A 15,511-nucleotide genomic window follows, 5' to 3' on the forward strand; every position below is an offset into this window, starting at 1 on the left:
CCACGATATTGAAAATATGTATTATTGTCACTTAGTCCCAAAAAAATGTTATTTTTGTCATTATTTCTAAAAGGACGATGGCCAAAAATACCACTTTTTTTTAAATTTGTGACCAAAATACCAAATTTGAGAAATGCGGCCAAAAATACGCTTTTTCAGATTGGGTATATGTCCGATTACCCATTTTCAGATTGGGTATATGTCCGATTACCCATTCTCAGACTGCGTATTTCGACCAATTTTTTTTTTTAAAGTTGAAATACGCTTTCTGATATTGGGTATATGAAAAAATGACCACGATATTGAAAATATGTATTCTTGTCACTTAGTCCCAAAAAAATGTTATTTTTGTCATTATTTCTAAAATAAATTATGTGGTTTAGTGCTAGATCTCTATAAATGTAAATAGTTGAGGGACAATAAAATTTATTTTCTATTGTAAAAAATATGCACTTTTTTAATTAAGCGAGGAGAACACTCATTCTCAAAAAAAAATCATAATTAAATGTAATCCAAACAAATTATTTCGTATTCTTTGAAGAAATACTTTTTTCAGCAAAAATAAAAAATAAAAAAATACCCCGGAGTAGAATAACCTATTAAATATTCGGGCAAAATCCTATCCTTCAAAAACCTATCTCTAAATACACTATAAAGAATATTTCACAAAAAAATTTAGAGCTTAAAACATGTCTATAATCCCGAGAGTTTTGTGATTTTTGATATTTAGACAACCAGATTAACATATCGTAGTAATTTTGGTCTTTATCCGACAAACTACTACGACATAATTAGTCCATTATTATTTTTTAAAATATTCTTCATCCAACAAACTACTACGTGGCTAGTCTATTATTATTTTTTGAAATACTACACCCGAATCAAGACTTGTAGAACGAAATGTTGTCAAATAATTTTTTTTCAATTTCACGTACAATATTAGATTCTTGCTATATATATTACAGCAAAAAAAGTATATATACTACATCATATAAGGGTTTGGAGTTTCTAAAATTCACAATAAAAAACTTTTTGATTAGTGGCCTTTAAATTCTTTTTTCCCTTGCATAATTATTTATCCCATCACTTGCCATCCATAAAATCTCAAAAGGTTTGTAAACGAGCCAGAGACGAGTCGTCTTATTTTCAGTTCATTTTTAAGTACATTTTTTTCTCAACGTTTACTTAAGAAGGGTGGACCTTTGCAAGAACATTTTATGGTGCAAATAGAAAACATCTCAATACCATTTTAGGAACAAAAAATTCTAGCCCTAAAATAATTCAAAACAATCAATTTCTTATAATTTGCCAATGAAAAATGCAACAAATATTGCTTATGTAAACACCCCCATCGGAATTCAGATAAAAGCTTAAGGTAAAACAAACAGATTCGTAAACCACCACCTAAAAAATAATTATATCAAAATACATTCACATCCTGAAAGTAATAAATGCACCTATATTGAACACAAACCAACCGGCCTTTAAACATTCTGATCCACCCAGTTGGCCAGTTGTATGAAAATTACAATACCAAGCTGAATTCAGGATCCCGGTAAAACGACTCCCCACTATACTCCTACATCAGAATCTAATTACTCTACATCCACAATGGTTCATCAGCATCCTAGAAGCCTTTGAGCGGGGAACCTTCATGATTCAGTGCTTTAAAACTAAGAAAGTTCAAAACACAGTTAAAAATTATGAATAGGACAGCTACAACTCAATTTGATAAATTCAACTGGTTCCAACCACTCCGTGCCCCAGTAATTAGCATCCACCTCAAAATTAAAGTATCTACGAATCCACCATCTCATCTTGTATCTCATTGGGAGCAATAAGCCCTGGAATGCTAAGCATTCGTTGTCGCTCCCTTTCTCTCTGAGCAGCAGCTTCCTCTGCGTAAAGATCTTTGTTGTCCTGAGGAGAATAGAAGGGTCACAACAAGGGTGATCGTAGAAACACTTTTATGTTAAAGTACAAATACAGCATGAACTGTAAATATCTAGTCAGATCAACATTGCATCACAAAACTATCTTATTGGTCAGATACCTGAGCTGAGAATTCTTTTGATTGCACAAGAAAGTCTCGTATGTGATTCTTGAATGTGGAGAGATCTGCCCTCGACTCATACAACCCATTCACAAAATGCGTCACCTGAAAAGAAAAACATAATCAGCAAATGTTTGATGCCTATTATATGTTCAAGGAACTGATAAAATCTACTCTGACCATTTGTGTTAATTTAAGCTATAAACATTTTCAAACATAATCTTCATGAATAATGTTAATATGCATTTTCACCAATTCAGTAACATACCTCACTTGTGGTCATATTCGGAAATGATGAACCCAATAGCTTTATCGTATACTCACGAATAAACATTGCATTGTTAGGGTAGGGATAGGTAACTGTTGATGAATCCCACAAAGGTTCAGTTAACGAGCCAGACTCCACCTAGAAAATATGCATAGAAACAATTAACATCATACCTTAGCAAAGTTAATTGTAGAGGAAATTATAGTAATATATTACCAGACAGAACAAGTGTTGAAGTACAGAGACGTGCAACTTGAAACCCGGTTTGTGGAACGTATCTGTCAACACCGCAAATATTTCTTGCTCGATGGTTAAGAAGTAACTGCGGTAAAATTGATTACAGAACTCGGAAGCCTGCCACAGTTAAGAGTTCAACATGTGAAACCCATTTTCAGAAAGAATGGTGTCCATTTTGACCATCATAGTTCCCCATAGAATTTGTCATCATACAATGATAATATGCTCAATGACTACCAGAAGAATATTAACAACACCTGAAAGTTCTTCAACATCTCCAGTAAAAGGTTAAGGCCCGTTTCAGCAATATTTCTTTCAGTGTGTCTGAATGCCCATATTATAGAATCCATAACAAGCTTAAGTTGCTGGCAGAAATCAAGGATAACGTCAACGGATACTAGTTAATTAGGTGCATAAACCTTTCAAAAAAATGAAAATATAAAAATAACACAATTTAAGGAAAAAACAAGTCAATAGAAAGATTATTATTGCTAGAAGGAACACAAACCTCACTTGACAGTAGAATCAATGCCTGAAAACAATGTGTTGCTATGGCGCGAAGTAAAGAAAAAAACTTGAGACGATGCTCCGGATAGTCTTCAAAATTCTTTGTAATCATCTGCAGATATTATTAGGATCATATCAATCAAGTCGCAGAAAACAACTGTGGCCTAATATTCAGCAAAAAAGCAAAACAAGTCCAGTACTAAATGCAGACAGCTCTAATACTAAAAAACAACAAACATGAATCCGTAAATGCAACGCCAGTAATCTACAAGAGATGACAGAAGAACAAATGGATAACCCAAGCACTAAAAAAAAGTTCCTTCTAATAGTTAACTACCAACAAAAAGATACTAAATGTATAAACAGCATATAATCCAACCTCCAGGGTACACTGAAATGCAGCTTCAAATATGCGAGGAATATCCTCTATCATGGCACCCTTATACCTACAAAATAATTGATACACCACAGCTAAATAACAAAGAAAAAGTAGAATACATGTAAAACAACAATACTTGTGTAAACCAGCGGATCAGCAATATACACGCAGTAAGGACCTCGTGTACACCAGCGATCAGCAATATACACGCAGTAAGGAAGACACAACAGGCATACTTATTTATTATTGTGGCAAAAAGCGACAAGACTTCTGATTCTCTGGCATCAGGCAGGTTACGGGCATAGTCACCAAGAACTGGGTCCATCATTGGAGGCACAAATTGTTTTCCTATTTGGGGTTGATCTTCAGCTTTGTCTAGAAATGTCTCAATAAGCTTCAGAGTTTCCCTCTTCACGGAGCTGTTGGAAATAAATATAATGGTAAGCCCACAACCAAAAGAACCAAATCAAAAATATCCTGCATGTGACCTCACCGCAAAAGTTTTACAAAAGATGTCCTTGAAGCATAAGGACCTCCTTCAGCAATGTTTGCAGATATAAGTTCACTGTACATTCTGTTGGTACAAATTCATCAGGTCGTACGTTAGTGTTTATATACAGAAGCTATTAAGCATCAGCATCAGACCATTGCAGGAGATCACATCTCTTCCTGGTAAATAATATACTTAAAATCTTACCTATACACACTCAGCATGTCCAAAAAGATAAGAGTAATTTGTGACAAGAAATATGTTCCAAGTGAAGCAGCAGCACTCGTATTTGTCTGCCAATAAAACATAATATCACTAAAACCAGAAGTACGACTGCATTTAAGGCAAGTTCAAAAAAAAGAATGCAAAAAGCAAGAAAAAATAAACACAGAAGCAGCTTAAAACAACTTCATACTGAAATTACGCTGTTGATTTAGTGAATAAGTGAAGAGTTTTTCTACAAAAAGGGCCTCAGACATTCAGTGACCATTAAATTTATGGACCATTGGGGTCAATTCCCTATATTCTAATAAAAACAAAGGCATAAATTTTACATAAAATTCCCTCGCGAAATATTGTATATAATTCTTGTGCATCCACATTTCACAGTCGACACTGTAGATAGGGAAAATGTACATAACAATGCAAGTAGTTCATATAGACCCCAACAACCACTTCATGCTAGACTAGTCATGAGGCGATGGTATTGGGAGAAAATAATAGCGATCGAAGTAGACTTTTCTTTTTCATTTCTTAACAATTTGGTACAGACGTATAACTTAAACAACTGAACTACACCACCAATTTACCTATGTCAAACACGCAAATATTATATCGCATAAAGTAATATCCTAGATAAGCATCAGTATTGGTAATACGGAAGGTCCAAAAACCGACTCCAACGGTTTTTTACTTTGGCATGAAGGGTTTACATAAAAACTTCATAGTTCATTTTCCAACCTGTTTCCACAAATAAAACAAAGCTGGTAATACGAAAGGACAAATACGCAGACTCCAATAGTTTTTACTTTATCCTGAAATATTTACAAAGAATCATTAATTCCTAAAATGTTCCCAAAAAACCAAAGCAGCGACCTTATTATGCCTAATCAATATGGCTAATTTTTTTACCAAAGGTCATTCCTCCGACATAATGGAGATCACAGTTACTGAAATACCATCATTTAACCTCAATGCTCCAGATACCCAATCATATTTGTTAAATGAAATTAGAGGAAGGGTGTGCATTTATTTTTTACAGGGCAAACTAAGAGTAACTGTCATAGTACATTAATTTACAAGATTGACTACCTGCAATATATTAAGCACCACCCTCACGACTTCTGGATCCTTCAGGAAATCTACACTCTGGCGTGCTTGGCCAATGATCTCAGCCCATTTCTGCATAAAAGAATTACTGTTAAGTTGGCCGTAGGTTACTTAGTAATCTTCAGCACGGGGTTGAAACAATGAAGCTATAATTAACCAAAAGCCTAAAAAGCACCCTCACTTCTTTAACTATTGAAAATAAAAAACTAAAAGAATTTCTTTTACCTGATTTGGAAGCTCCATCAGTCTCTGCAGATACTCGTCTCTCTTCTGTGGGTCGGATTCTGCTTGGATCATAGTACCGACCTATCAAAAAAAATCACTCATCAAAACAAGAACTATCTCTTGATCAACCACCTAATAGCGGAGCTTTCATGTCTCAACAGTGAATATTAGGGTTATAGTAGCTCACAGATTCGTAAAACGTATGTATCTGATGAGGCTCAAGATCAATAATAGTCGTCGGAAGACTAGTCAAGAGCTCAGAAACAAAAGGTTCACTTTCTCCAACCTGGATTAACAAAACTAAAGTTAACCTGGTCTGACAACAGAATTAACCATTAAAAAACCGACAAGACTGTTACCTGAAGTATAACAAATTTGCGCCTACACTTCTGAACAATTTTCAAAAAGGTATCACAAGCCATGTCCTAAGAAACACACATCAAACAAATGAGGGTCAGGGGTACAGTTATCCCCAAATATTTCAAACATAAAAACAAATATTATCATGCATTTCATGAAGATATTGCATATGTGTATGAGCCGATGCCTACCCCTGTTTGTGCATATAAAAGATGTAAAATATAATATTTAAATGTCCGTGTACTGTAAGGTGTACGAAGATCTTAGAAACCATCTACTGATGCTAACAGCTCTGTTCTTTATGCTGGGAAGAACTCAAAGTGGTTCACAGAGATAAAACTGCTTATAAAGTCATACAGTAAACTTTTTCAACTTTAAATTTATCAAAGACAACATTATATCTTATCCTAAGAATCTAAAATGATAACCAGAGTTGGGCTGAGGTCCAAGATTCGTGAGATATTCAGTTGCATCATAGCCAGGACTGAAAAATCAACAAGCAGGACATTTAGCATAAAAGAAGGTTACAAGAACAACATCAACCTGAACTCCAGGATGAGTTTCGTGCATAAATTCAAACAGCTTATTCACAACAGTTTTTAAGAACTTCCAATGAGCGCGCAGAAACCTTGGGTATTGTCCAACAACATACCTGGTAGTCCAACAAAAAAAAAAAATCACATTATTGCAAAATTGGATCACAAAGATATCTAGTGTGGCAAAAACAGGTCATGGGTGGGGTTAACTAAAACAGGTCATGGGTGGGGTTAACTAAAACAGGTCACAATTCTCCAACCAAGACCACTAAATGGGTCAAAAAATTACCCAAAAAAACCTGATTTGCCTTCAAGTGACATGACGCAGGCTGTTAGATAATGAACTAATGAATTGTTTCCAACTCGACACAACCCAAAATTATAAATCAGATAATACATTTGGTTGAAACATCATGATCGGTAGTTTTTCTCATGCCGGAAAACATCAAAACTGCCAAAAACTATAAAATAGAATGCTTATCGCAGATGCATTTTCATGAAATTCCATTACCCAACTTACTGATATAATGGGTTCCCCAACTAATCTAAAAGTATGTACCAATCTTCAAGACACATTGTGTCATTAAACCCAATTATATAAGATTGATAAAATATGACGAGGATGCTTATGTGCTTTTCACTTCTATAACTAGGAGGAATTCTCTCTTCTACAATTCAAAATATCCGGAATTGATTTTTGTAGGATAAAGAAGATTGTAGTGATGCTGATAAGAAAACAATTTTTGACCATTTTTCAATCTGTCCTGCATCATGTAGTTCAAAATAAATCAAAGACGGAATTGGCATTTTCTTTAATGCAAAGATTAATTGGCACATGCAGTTTGGGGGATGTTAGGTGATTGAAACTCATTGTTCGATTACATGCATTGTAAATGCAGTATATCGGACTGTTAACCTTGATGATTAATGGGCTGAAAACAGATTATTCAAGGCCAGACAGCTTTTTCTTTGGATGCAGGACAGTTTGAAACATAAAAAAATAGGGAAAAATACCTAGGTTGAAATAATTTTTTGGATAAAACGAATGAATCTCAACATATTATCTTCAAACTAACACTGATTTATCGTGCCAGGTTTTTGGGTCATGTCAAATATTGCCACCCTAATTATCTCAAACAAACCATATCTTGTAGGGGTACTCAATGATTCAAAAGTAATTCAAATAATTTAAGTTTGCAGTGCCTTCTACTTTGCACTTAGTAAGTAGCTTATAGTGGCAAAAAGTGGTCAAAATATTTACATAATGTTACTTGCAATAACGGCTTTGTTGTCTTTTCCCTTTGTTACTTCACAAAGATTTAGTAAATCACGAATCACCATCACAAGGAATCTGTTTTCCTGCCAAAATTAAGATAATATATTAGTACTTCAAGGTTGAGGTGGAAGGGCAGAGCACTGTTTAAATCCAAACAGATAAATAACAGAAAAGAAGCGATAAGACCAAAAAATTATCTATCATTATTAATGATTAACAGCATTTCTAATCAAACATCAATAAATATGTTAAACATTTTCAGGATCAGCCGGATATATCCTGTATTATGTTATAAATATTAAAGGACATTCCCTGTGGTCTTAAAACTAACTATTGAAGGCCAACTTGACTTCCAAATTAACAGTAGATATGACTTCATTTACTTTTGGCTACCACAAGTATTAAAATCAATAAAAAAAAATCTAAAATAAACATTTCAGAGGATCAGATAAACTGCTAAAAATGAACTTGTAAAAGCGAAAAAGTTTTATAAATAAGCTTATGATATTATAATTTCAAACCTGTTCTTCCATCATTGACCCGGATATGGATCCAATCGCCCAGCATAGTGTATTTAAGTTGTTCCATGTCCAATCCTCTCCATTTAATTGTTTACTTAATTTCTTCAGCATCTATTGCAATCCAAAATAAAAAATGATTACGTCATAAATTTTTTAGATGGGAAACGCTGTACATGTACATTGCCAAAGTAAGATCAAATCACAAATTTTTCAGTAGAATAAGAACTATCAAACACTAGAACTTCCGAAACAAAAAAAATTGTACATAAAATTACAATAGACATATATTACCTGCTTTTCAGTATCTTCATGGTCAAGATGCGATAGATAAATAAGTGTTTCCCTCATGATCTGCAATAAATAATTTCTTTAATTATTAATAAGAGAGCAAAAACATACATTTAGAGCATGTCGTAAGTGCTAATGAGGACATTTCACCTTCTTATGCTTTCTGGTACTTGTACGCCACATTTAGAGCATGTTGTGAGATGCTACTTGGTGTCTCTATGGTTTCTATGTGGATTTAACACTTATACACCTTTCTTAAATTACAAGATACATGCATTTTAAAGCTTCACTCGGTTTCAATTAAAAGCCACCAGTAAAAAACTAAAGTCACCACCTTAATACGCCAATTATTAGGACCCTTACCCCTACCCGCTCAAATACTGAATTTGACATGATTTTTTCACAGTAAGATGCTATTGAACCATCCCCAATCCCCAGTACAGGAAACATAAAATTTAGGGCCTCAAAAACGATAATCCATTACTCTTAATCGCAGTCATTGTTCAAACCAAAAGAAAGAAATTAGTGGCCACCACTAAATAAAGCTAAAAGTTAGAACACCTGCTCCTTATTAACTTGATTGTAAAAGAAAGAAAGAAAACCTTATATTGAACGAGAACATCATTGTCCTTCATGGTTTCACGCACGATATTGCCATTTTCATCTTCAACAATCAGCACCTCCTCCGGCTTAGCCATTCGACAGATCATAAGTAATCTCAACCTTGACATTGGATTCGCATAAAGTTGGCGTCTTTGCATAAGTTGTGAACCGAGGCCATCAGCCATACCATGAAGCAAGGGCATCTGCTGACCATGTCCAAAAATAGAATAGGGCATCAGTGGCAGAAAGTTTCGCATAGCCCATCAACTTGAACTAATTCCTAATGACCAAAGTGTAGCGGTTGAAGAAGTATAACCACAAATGATAAAAGAATACATTTCTAGAAAGGCCATATGCAAAGTCCCAGTTACTTGGCCCTAAGATCTTTCATAAAGGAAAAATAAGCACAAGCATATATTTTAATCTCCATTGAAAATGCTATTAAAAACAATAACAAATTTGACAAAAATTAAGAAGACAGCCACCAAATAAACTTTTTTATTTAGCACTCAATTTGATGGAAAATCAGAGTTAAACTGATCTATAACATAATAAATTATACTTTAAATGGAAGTATCTACAACATATTCAGTTGAAATGAGCTAATATTCTTAATGGCAAGAATATTTGACCATCTACAACAATATGGTTATAAATTCTGATCGTAGTCATTAATTATAACATTAAAATATAATTTTACGTGCAGGGATTAAGAGAGTGAGGACCTGAAGATTATATAAAGTATTTACAGAACAATTACCAAATTAAATACTACAATTACTCTTGTCAGGTTACCTTTCTACTAGTTTTAAGTAAGAGATGCCAACTGATAAATTTTGAACTACGGAAACCCGACTTGAGGGTTGTAACACAAAAATTGTAGAAATATAGAACTAGACATTGTATTTAAATTGCACTCTATCAGAGGATGACTGCAAACACCTGGGTGGAAAAATTAGAAAAGAGAGCTTAAAATCGAAAATGTACCACAGCTCTAAAGAACGAAAATATTAGAGCATACCTGCAGTCCCATCATGTTGACAGTTGCTGCAGGGTTATCCAGATTGTGGTGAGCTTCAAAGAGTTCCAATACTAAGGAGTTCCAATAATCTAAGCAAACCTATCACAAACCACAAGCATAGCAGCAATAAGCTAGCATTACAACAATCCGTTATAGTTAGTATATCACTTTATTAGATTTTCTTTTAAGTCTAACCTACACGTTCAATCCTAACAATAACCCATACCTTGAAAACTTCAGTATCATCCACATATGAAATGTCAATAAGATATCCGAGACCCACAAGCAAAGCAGCTATATTTTCTTGTGATGTTTCTAAAACCCGGATATGAAACTGCATGAAAAAACAAAATATTATTATAGATACTGAACTGATTACACATAACAGATTATGTCCGACATTACAATCCTACTCTACTTCCTCAAGCATGACAGGTGCATCATAACTGTAATAAGACCCACAACCAAACTTAAGTATATGTTCCTATAACGTAGTCGCTAGAAATTATACAATTAAATGTGAAAAGAATGTTTGCCTGCCACTCTCTCAAGTGATGAGCACTAGCCTTCATATATAAAAGATGCATCTCCGTCGACTACTTCAGACTAGTAAAGATAACTCAATCAGGATATTCATAGGATCCAAGTTTAAAACATCGATAAACTAATACTGCAAACATCAATATTATAGTTTCAGAGCACAAGGGTGGATAAGAGCACTAACTAAACCATGTTGACTTAAAACAAGGTCATTACAAGGAACACACGATACTTCAATAAGCCAAGTCTCTCCGTAGACATGTCATTCGCATCACCAATAACTTAAAAAAACATTTTCTACAAGTCTAACATAACTAAATGCTGAAAAACATGAATCAATCATGCAAAGATATCTAAAAATTCCTATTCCAATGCAGTGAACAGGTAAACAATATTATCCAAAATAATTGCTGTTATATTATAACAAAGAATCCATCACCAAGAATTTCAAACTTGCCTTGTAAAAGGACGTGAAAAACAAAGCCAAATTCTGAATAAATGCCTGAAGAAAAATCACAAAGATGTGTCACTTTTATATACAAGGTATGTGGAAGATTAAGTTTCTTCAACAAGAAAATCAACAAATACCTGTTCCTCGCTAGACCCTTGTGCATATGCTTCAGGTATGTTCGCGCTAGTTGGAAGGATACCCTATATGAAGTTGAAACACAACAAGATTCAAAACATTAAGTCCTCACAAAAGCTACAAGTGATACATGTGTTGCCCATAGTTTTTGAGATCTTCAAGTAAAAAAAAGATCAGATATAACTTACCTGCAACTGTAAGATGAAAATGCTGTACATCTTGACATATTGCGAGTTATAAAAATCTCCAAAGTTAAGGGCAGCAACCTGTGACCACAATATGTAATAATTGTTTACTTCATAGTTCATGTAATTGGTTTATCCTTTTCTAATCTATTTCATGTACTTTTAAGAATATGGATATGCGAAAGCACCTCTGTCAAGCATTGGAGAGTTAGGTTCCGGTATGATGGTAAAGGAAAGAACTTAAGAAGAGTTTCAAGCTGCCAAAAAGTTCAAATAATTAAATTAAAAAAAAAAAAAATTATGTCGCCTAGAAGAATGAATTCAAAATTAAAACTGCTTGGTCTTCTAGCATCCAAGTGAAACATTTGCATGATCTCTTAACATGTCCAAAACAACACGGTCTTTACGAGAAGAATATACAGAATGAACAATTTAGCCACAAACCAGGGGGGATTCAAAGATATAACCCAGAGGGATCCATGAAAGAAAGGCATGCAATGTGGCCAGCGTGGCCCTTATAAGCTCTGTTCTCTGAGACGCTGATAGTACATATAAGCATAACTCATGAATGAGTTGAAACTCACTGTAACCAAAAAGACAAACCAACTGTCAATAATTTATCATTGAACAGAATTAACAGAGAAATATATAATAAAAACTTTTAGGCATGATGACCATAAACTTGCACGTAAGCAATGAATTGCAGAACTAGATTCCATAGCAACGATAATTTTGTGAGTAGACAGAACAAGGTGCAAAAGCTAACATTAATTACATTTAGATATAAAGATTAAATTAAGAAACTAAAACAAAACTGTAACCATTTTTTGATAAAGCTATTTACATATGCAAGCAAATAGTTAAAACTAAAAATACAAATCATAACAAGCAGTAAATTGGGGTACAAATGTAAGCACATATGCAAGCAACACAAATCCTAATGTACAGCATTTTACTATACTGAAATCAAGAGGTTACCTGTTCAGTGACTGTTTTAGCTCTTTAATCTTCTGTTGAGTCATTTCGCCTCTTGAGAAGTCAAAAACTTCTTCGCTTAGAAGCTGAAAAATTGATACTCAAGATTTGTTAGACATGTTTACAAAATTTACTAGGTTAAATAAGGCAATACATATTATAAAATTTGACATACTTTTAATATAGCCATGCAATTCTCACAGATGGTCTCGCTAGTTTTTGCCGCTGCAACGAGATCAGGAATGAAGCTTCGCCACCTGGATGGCCACTCATGCTTTAGTATCTGAGCAGAAAAATAAAAACATAAGCACCGCGCACAGGAATAATTCATAATATATGATTATACCAGTTTTAAATGCAGCGTTGTAACTGACTGAAAAAGATATCAATAAGATTTTACCTGAACCAGTATAATATTTAGCTTGCTCACATACAGCCTTTCCCGTCGAAAAGAGTTCTCATCACTGGAAAGCTAAGCATAAGGTAAAAAATAATGTCAAGAAACATTCTAAATTTAGGGTAGGCAATAAAATAATATGGACGAAATATACAGAAACAAAGAAAAAATACCTTAACAATAACATCTGAAATATAGTTCTTCATTCCATCTCGTTGATCGACCGGCAACGCATTCCACCTATACTTGATTACACCTTCCAGAACCTAAAGAGGAGGAACCAATCCACAGCTTAAACACAACTTTAAAAAAAAACACATTAAAAGCTGATATAATCTATGAAAATTCCGTTCAGGCCATTAACTTAAACCTCGGTATAAGTTCAATCCAATCAGTAGTAAAAAAATCACGTGCTGATGTAAAAAAAATTCAGAACTCTTCTTTACCATTATCAAGGCCAGTATGATTGGCTAATAGATTTGCACGTGTGCATTGCAAGTTAATCTAAACAAGAACAAACACTAAACCCTTACACACTAAACTAACATCAATGTTCATTCTAACAAATCCAAGTAAAAAACATAGAACTAGGAACCGTATAAAACTGACCTGGAGTGCAAAGAATTTCGTATTCATGTTCTGTGTGCTAGAAAGAATGTGCACAACTTGAAGCCACGTATCAGGATTGCTTTGCAAGTCCCGCAGAATCAAATCAGCAGCATTCCTCTGTACCAAAAATAAGATATACTTAACACAAAATTGAACAGTAACAATATTATAGGAAAAATGCAAACATTTCACAATCAAAAGGGGACCAACTGCAGACAGCTAGTTGTTTGTTTTAGTTTTTATTTAACAAACGTAGATAAACACACCATATAATTACAACATATTATTTATATTTGTCATTTCGTTTCACAGTAACAAAACAGAACCCTAGAATGAAAATCAAGTACATTTACTTAGCAAAATACAAAAATCGAGTACATTCCGCATTTCGAAAAACAATGGAAACACATGTTATAGTTACGTAAACTTCCTAAAGCAAGCAAAAAAGGGGGAGGGAATGAGTGTAGAAAAGCACCTCTTCTTTAGATCCGGTACCGTAAAAAGCAGAGACGGTGGCATCAAGTAAGGGGACATCAATAGGCTGTGACAAATCCCTGAGCTTCTCAGCCGCCATTTCAAGTCAAAACCCTAGAAATTCAATTCAAAACCCTAGAAACAGGGAGGGGTCAAATTGAAACACACACAGCTTCAAATTGAAGCACAACGACAAGTTACTATTGTTATTGTAGAGAGAGAGAGAGAGAGAAAAGGAGAAGTAAAATAAAATAAAGGGCGTGAAATTAGTTTGGGGTTTGACGAGAGGGTTTGTGTTTGCTCTTGTTTTTATACAGAAGACTAGTAGTAGTAGTAGTACTAGGCAGGTAGTGTAAAATCAAAATGTTGATGGGGTGTGTTTTTGTGCGTGGGGATTCTAGAACTACCTAAAAAGGGGGCAAAGGTTTCCGGGGCTTGACCCGTCCTGGCCCGCCCCGTCTGCCAATTACGCTCCACAGTCCGATGCATTTTGATTTTTCAGAAAAATTATGTTTATTATATATATATATATATTTGTATATATATATATTTGTTATGTTGTTAGATGTTTTTTCTACATTTTGTATCAAGAGTTGGTGATGTTCATGAGAAGTATATTTTACAAGTGTTTTAAAATTTTAAATTTCACAGTGCTTGTTATTAAGCATGAACTTTCGTCAATGACAAGATATAATTAGTGGATTAAGAAAAACTAAGTTAATTTATATTAGTTTCCTTACTATTTTGTCTATTACGTTAATATCATTAATTGTGTGAGAGTCAATTGTCGGTTTATTGATTTTAAAGTATATATGATATGTCGTTTATTGATGTTAAAGCATATATGATACACTAAAGATTCAGAGTATATACATAACAAGGTTGTGTAATTCTGATGGACATGAAAACGGGAAGCGCACGCTTAATCCGTGTAATCATAATTCCAGATATAATGAATCTTAATTGTTAATCAATATACCTATGTAATCTAAAGTATTATACATACACTACCTTCAAATTATATATTTGAATCATATATGTTGCACGGAGGTAATTATAATTAACGAGATATTTTTGTAATTGTCGTTCAGATACACTGGCTGCGCGATGATAATGAATTTGTAAATTCATATTTACATGCTATAATGTATCTATCTACCACGTCCAACTTAGTTGAACGATGTAATTTTTTACTTCGAAATTGAATTTCTTACCTGCAAAATTATTTGACCAATGGAAAAATATACTTGTTGATTTTTTTCCAACTTTGTTGGTGGGTGATTTATGATCAACACGTTGAATATTTCTGATCAACAAGTTGAATTTATGAGCGAGTATAGTATATTATTTTATTATGAGGTGATGACAACAATATAATATTAGTAATCAGATGATACTTGTACATATGCACGAATTTTACAATAAGTAATTACAATATGTTTTTAAATATTTTTCAAAATTAATATTAAATAAAAATTAACATGTCATCACTATTTTATTTACAATGATTAATTTTACATTTGTTGATATTTAAATTGTTTTTTTAAATAAAATGACTATAAAACTTATTTGTAGTAATTATATTTCATGTGTGTTAGTAATTTGCTAACATTCGGATATATAATTATTTAATTGATTAAGTACTAATATTT

The 15,511-nt window shown here is 33.6% G+C and overlaps 1 protein-coding gene across 2 annotated transcripts; it reads right to left on the bottom strand.

Moving 5' to 3' along the window:
• Nucleotides 1–1,376: 1,376 nt before the first annotated feature.
• Nucleotides 1,377–14,238, bottom strand: LOC141708329 (protein EXPORTIN 1A). 2 transcript variants are annotated; one of them, XM_074511896.1, is made up of 32 exons: nucleotides 13,861–14,238; nucleotides 13,386–13,502; nucleotides 12,950–13,042; nucleotides 12,780–12,851; nucleotides 12,555–12,662; nucleotides 12,383–12,465; nucleotides 11,849–11,987; nucleotides 11,593–11,661; nucleotides 11,408–11,485; nucleotides 11,222–11,284; nucleotides 11,091–11,135; nucleotides 10,320–10,427; nucleotides 10,094–10,192; nucleotides 9,072–9,275; nucleotides 8,473–8,532; nucleotides 8,182–8,292; nucleotides 7,646–7,743; nucleotides 6,392–6,500; nucleotides 5,848–5,913; nucleotides 5,676–5,774; nucleotides 5,489–5,569; nucleotides 5,246–5,335; nucleotides 4,142–4,227; nucleotides 3,938–4,018; nucleotides 3,681–3,863; nucleotides 3,445–3,511; nucleotides 3,067–3,177; nucleotides 2,816–2,923; nucleotides 2,538–2,675; nucleotides 2,322–2,459; nucleotides 2,054–2,158; nucleotides 1,377–1,920 (listed from the first exon to the last, which is right to left on the bottom strand). In XM_074511896.1, the coding sequence occupies exons 1-32, from the start codon at nucleotides 13,957–13,959 to the stop codon at nucleotides 1,798–1,800; spliced, it is 3,231 nt and encodes a 1,076-aa protein (XP_074367997.1). In that variant the 5' UTR covers nucleotides 13,960–14,238; the 3' UTR covers nucleotides 1,377–1,797. The 2 variants fall into 2 exon arrangements, with proteins under 2 accessions (XP_074367997.1, XP_074367996.1); XM_074511895.1 differs by having other exon boundaries at nucleotides 9,072–9,278.
• Nucleotides 14,239–15,511: the final 1,273 nt, after the last annotated feature.

The sequence above is a fragment of the Apium graveolens genome, chromosome 2 (genome assembly GCF_009905375.1).
Source record: "Apium graveolens cultivar Ventura chromosome 2, ASM990537v1, whole genome shotgun sequence".
In the NCBI taxonomy this organism is placed as follows: Eukaryota; Viridiplantae; Streptophyta; class Magnoliopsida; order Apiales; family Apiaceae; genus Apium; species Apium graveolens.